Source organism: Poromitra crassiceps (assembly GCF_964638095.1).
Source record: "Poromitra crassiceps genome assembly, chromosome: 30".
NCBI lineage: Eukaryota > Metazoa > Chordata > Actinopteri > Beryciformes > Melamphaidae > Poromitra > Poromitra crassiceps.
The window spans coordinates 2636325-2642183 of NC_139652.1; the positions used below are offsets into that span (position 1 = coordinate 2636325).

General features: G+C 49.5%; 1 protein-coding gene across 1 annotated transcript in view; it reads left to right on the plus strand.

Moving 5' to 3' along the window:
- Positions 1-1468: 1468 nt before the first annotated feature.
- Positions 1469-5859, plus strand: part of LOC310800658 (uncharacterized protein) — a gene marked incomplete at both ends in the record, with an annotated part of 118526 nt that continues 114135 nt past the window's right edge. Inside the window, one exon of the mRNA XM_083663278.1 lies at positions 1469-1559. Coding sequence (XP_083519404.1) covers positions 1469-1559 — 91 coding nt within the window. The remainder of the gene's footprint in view (positions 1560-5859) is intronic.

Consider the following 5859-nt stretch of genomic DNA (forward strand, 5'->3'; position numbering starts at 1 on the left):
AGTAAAAAATAAATAAATACATAAAATCATCTCAGCGGAGCCAAAAACAAACGAAACTGCAGAGAGGAATTACAACTGAAACACAAATGAAAACAAAACAAATCCTCTCCGGTGCTGCCTTCAGGGTCCCCTGACCTGGAGGCCCGCCGGACCGCAGTTTCAGACAGTCCTTTGTGCACCCCTGCCTGCTGTATAGGGGAGACGGGCCATATTGTAACATCTCAAATTCCACCAAATCAGACACGAGACACAACCATGAAACTCTGAACGTGCTTTGAAAACATGAAAACATAAAATAAAATGTGTTTTTGTACATTTGTATAATTAGGCTATAATGAATAATTATCCTATACGGCTTTAATTGAACTGAAATTAATTATCCAATGGATATTAAATTGTTTTAATTATACCAGATTTTCTTAGGACGTTATTGTGGTCTCCCGCCCCCACATTTATTTTATAGCCTACAATTGCCCCCGGTCTGGTCTCCCCACCTGCCATCAAACCCTATGATACAGCAGCCTGTGGATTTGCCCCCGAGATACATTTCTAGCCGGTGTGACGTCAGGCTGTGGAGAGAAAGTCGCTGTGGAGGCTGCAGAAGCGGAGCGACAGACCCAGGAGACAGACCGAGCTTCACTCAGCTCTCAGCCGCGCCGAGGGGCGAGTTGCGGGGCTGCACACTGCATGAGAGCCGCTGAGGTCGGGTCTGATTCTCCTCTCAACACCAGCCGGCTGGAGGACTTTTTACGCGGACGAGCGTCGGACTCCAAATGCATCCAAAGCGCAGAGAGGAGCGCTCGACTGCATCTCCCATCTCTCTCATTCAAACGGACTATTTACAGAAACCTGCTGCTGACATGTGCATCTAGGAAGGCGAGCATGTTTCTGTTGCACGGAGATTCCCGCTTGCGCTCTACTCCTAGCGCAAAACATGCGCATTGCCGCTTCTGCATGCCGTGAAAGCCCTGTCATGCGGAAAACATCGAGACAAATTGCATCTCATGAAACTGCCGCAGCGGAGAGAGAGAGAGAGGGAGAGAGAGAGAGAGAGCTCCTGTGGCGCAGCTCGGTTCCGATCAACCCACCCAGGCAGCCTGGCCGCTGCGCACCGTGACGCACCGGGGAGCGCAGTGAGGGACCCGCGGTGACCGGAGAGAGGTCGGGAAAAGAGAGGGCGGAAAAACAAATCCTCTGGCGAAACTTTCCATTCCTCTAAACACAACCGTTTGCGCGACCTACTCGACGCGGTCGGGATCGTATACTTTCTCATTTGCGGTGGATCCGTGCCTGTGTGATATTGGGAACCTGTAAAAAGTCTCCTCTGGTGCCGTGGAGGAGATGCCACCCTGTGTTTCCCGTGTCGCTCTGCCCCAACTCGGGATGGCTGGCTGAGCCGTGCACCGTGCGCTCTGCTGGGTGACTGACGTCTGGACGTGTTTTCTGTCGGCTTGGCGGGGGGGGGGACATGCAGCTGGTGCGGCTGGCCTGGGCGCTGACCGCGGCGGCGGGCTGCGCTCTGCTCCTCCTGCTCATCCACTCCACCGTGCTCAGAGAAGGTAAGACCCGGGCTGCTGCAGCCTGCAGGCGGGGACACGGTGCATGCTGAGAGGGGTCAGGCCAGGTCTCTGTCCGAGCCTCAACAGGTTCATCACAATCAGAGTTTGGCTAAAGGAGCACGCAGATCCCCTATGAGCTACTGGTTACTTTAATTAGGATTCATCAATAGGTCAGTCACATCATTCTTAATAGGCTATTTATTTGGTGTGAGTGGGTGAGGGGGAGAGAGCGTTAAGGGAATCTGTGTGTGTGTGTGTGTGTGTGTGTGTGTGTGTGTGTGTGTTTGTGTGTGAGAGAGAGAGAGAGAGAGAGAGAGAGAGAGAGTTCACATAGTGGAGCATTGTTGTGTATGTGTGCGATAAATGCATTAGTGTCTGTGTATGCATCGTGTACATGTAGCCTACTGTATGTGTTGTTTTGGAGGTATTGTGTGTGTGTGTACTCACGCATAGTTCCAGGCAGAACAGATAGACTCTATTGTCTCTGTTTTATTTGGTTATTCTTCAATAGACCAGTCTGTTTGAAGTGACACACTGTCTTGACTGACCAGCACACACACACACACACACACACACACACACACACACACACACACACACACACACACACACACACACACACACACACACACACACACACACACACACACACACACAGTCACTAGGGCTGGGTATGGGTGGGTTTCAGCCTACATCAAAACTTCAGTCCAGTCAAAAAATACCTGCATTACTATACACTACAGTATAAAGTATACTCCTTTTGTATACAGATCGAGAAAAAGTCTATTTGTATGGTTTTGTTCACAGCCAATCCCTGCAAGCATTCTTCAATTGAAGGTGACATGTGATTGGCCCACTACTTTAGCAGTAGTCTCTCCCCCAGACTCAAATATTATGTTGAATCGCTACGCTACGCTACGCATAGCTACATAAATGAGTCTGTGCCACTTCACAGCCACTGCTGGTTTTTGAAGGCCGGTCTAGAGGGGTGGAAATTGAACGAGTCGTAGCACCGGTGATGAGAGAGCGGTTCGAAAAATGGGCTGCGCCTCCATGTTGTCTGATTGGGGAAGACTGAATCCACCACTGGCCAATCACTGACTGGACAGGTGAACGGTTCCCTCCCACAGCCGGCTGGGGGGAAGCGTCCCAGACCCAGAGAGAGCTCTGCAGCTGCAGTAACGTAGTGTATCAGCGTAATAACTCTCATGGGTCTGGCCGCGTTGAGACTACTTTAGCAGCTACAACCCCATACAGTATGTGGTGCTGGAGTAGCTATAGAAGGATCCTGAAGATCCTGATCCATATCCTTATGAAGTGGACCACGGTGTAGCATATGACGGAGTTGGCAGTTCAACGTGCCCAAATGACACAAAAACATTATCGAATGAAGTACCCATCCTAGGAAAATTTAAAACATATTTTGGGAGCAAATGGGGGCATTTACAAATTTTGGGGGCACTTTTTTTTTTTTTTTTTCAATTAGTGCATGTGTGTTTCAGTAGCGCGGTCTGTGTGAGTGTGTTCTTCTTAGTCTTCTTCTGGCAACCAGCTTGCAGGTGTTCATTGAGAGATGGAAATGTCAATTAAATGAAAATAAAATGATCAAAATCTTGTGGGCAATTTTTGCCCCTTGATCACGGTTTTGGCATTCTGAGATTTCTTGGCACATTTTTGCCCTTGAGTCTCTGTCAATATCACTTTAACACATTGAGTGCCAAGGACGTCTGTGCACGTCCTAAAAAAAAGTAACGTTCAGTGCCAAGGACGTCTGTGCACGTCCTAAAATCATAATTCATATTATTCCATAATTCTGCTGTTTAAGGTCGTACCCAGCCAGTGAGCATGAATCCCTTCAAGGGATCACACGGCGCCACCTTAAACATCGTCACAGGAGCTGCTCCACCCACCTCAGATCCTTTACTTTGTACAGGAGACAGCGGAGAAAGCCGTGATGAAAGTGGAAACCGATGCATGCTTTCTGCCAGAGCCGTATATATTGCTCTGTCTACAGCGAGAGTGGGCTCGGCTGCATCCGCGCTCACAACTGAGCTCTTATGCTTCTATCTATCTCCACACGATTTCCTAGAAAGCCAGCATCCGAAGCCGAACGGGCCAAGCCTTTTCGTTCAGTCGCGTTTGCCAGCGCGCATCATTTCCTGATGGGCGCTGGGATCTGTCCGGGGCAAAAACGGAGTCGAGAAAGCAAACTCTGTGCGTGTGGGAGGAGCCCGCAGCTCAGAGGTGGAGAGGGGGGGGGGGGGGGGAGAGGGGTGTGTGGCTGCACAGAAACCACACCACACGCCACCACATCAGAAAACACCAGCCAGAGTCAGTGAATGTGCTCGAAATTAGAGTGCAAAAGGTATTCATAAAAGGGGCTATATCTTGGAAAGTAAAAAAAAACGACAGAAAACCCTTGAAAGTGCACTTTTTTGAGAGGCTGTAATTTCATAATGGAACTGTCTAGAAACAAAATTTCTTCTTTGGAAGAAGCAGGAGTGTTCAATGTTTCATTAAAGTCCAGCCCCGTTAATATAGCCATAATAGAAAAAATTCTATAGCTGTTTTCAACTGAATGGAAGTGAATCTGGCACAGGCTCCAGACAATTTTACTGAAGCGCTGTGGCACTCAATGTGTTAAGGTATAACTGGTATTGTCATTTTTTAAACGATACCCAGTCAGTCACAGCAGTCACACCAGTCACAACAGTCACACCAGTAGCAGCAGTCACACCAGTAGCAGCAGTCACAACAGTAGCAGCAGTCACACCAGTCACACGAGTCACAGCAGTCACAGCAGTCACACCAGTCACAGCAGTCACACCAGTCACAGCAGTCACACCAGTCACAGCAGTCACACCAGTCACAACAGTCACACCAGTCACACCAGTCACATCAGTCACACCAGTCACACCAGTCACAGCAGTCACATCAGTCACATCAGTCACACCAGTCACAGCAGTCACACCAGTCACACCAGTCACACCAGTCACATCAGTCACAGCAGTCACATCAGTCACACCAGTCACAGCAGTCACAGCAGTCACAGCAGTAGCAGCAGTCACAACAGTCACATCAGTCACATCAGTCACATCAGTCACACCAGTCACACCAGTCACATCAGTCACAGCAGTCACAACAGTCACATTAGTCACAGCAGTCACATTAGTCACATCAGTCACACCAGTCACAGCAGTCACATCAGTCACAGCAGTCACAGCAGTAGCAGCAGTCACAGCAGTCACATCAGTCACATCAGTCACAACAGTCACAGCAGTCACATCAGTCACAACAGTCACAGCAGTCACAGCAGTCACAACAGTCACACCAGTCACAGCAGTCACAGCAGTAGCAGCAGTCACAGCAGTAGCAGCAGTCACAGCAGTCACAGCAGTCACAACAGTCACAGCAGTCACAGCAGTCACAGCAGTCACACCAGTCACACCAGTCACATCAGTCACATCAGTCACAACAGTCACAACAGTCACATCAGTCACAGCAGTCACATCAGTCACAGCAGTCACATCAGTCACAGCAGTCACAGCAGTCACAGCAGTCACAACAGTCACAGCAGTCACAACAGTCACACCAGTCACACCAGTCACAGCAGTCACAGCAGTCACAACAGTCACAACAGTCACAGCAGTCACAGCAGTCACAACAGTCACAGCAGTCACAACAGTCACATCAGTCACAGCAGTCACAGCAGTCACATCAGTCACACCAGTCACACCAGTCACACCAGTCGCAGCAGTCACATCAGTCACAGCAGTCACATCAGTCACAGCAGTCACAGCAGTCACAACAGTCACAGCAGTCACACCAGTCACACCAGTCACAGCAGTCACATCAGTCACACCAGTCACACCAGTCACAACAGTCACAGCAGTAGCAGCAGTCGCAGCAGTCACATCAGTCACAGCAGTCACATCAGTCACAGCAGTCACAGCAGTCACAGCAGTCACAACAGTCACACCAGTCACACCAGTCACAGCAGTCACAGCAGTCACACCAGTCACATCAGTCACAGCAGTCACATCAGTCACAGCAGTCACATCAGTCACAACAGTCACACCAGTCACATCAGTCACACCAGTCACATCAGTCACACCAGTCACATCAGTCACAGCAGTCACAGCAGTCACATCAGTCACAGCAGTCACACCAGTCACATCAGTCACATCAGTCACAACAGTCACACCAGTCACATCAGTCACAACAGTCACACCAGTCACATCAGTCACAACAGTCACAGCAGTCACAGCAGTCACAACAGTCACAGCAGTCACACCAGTCA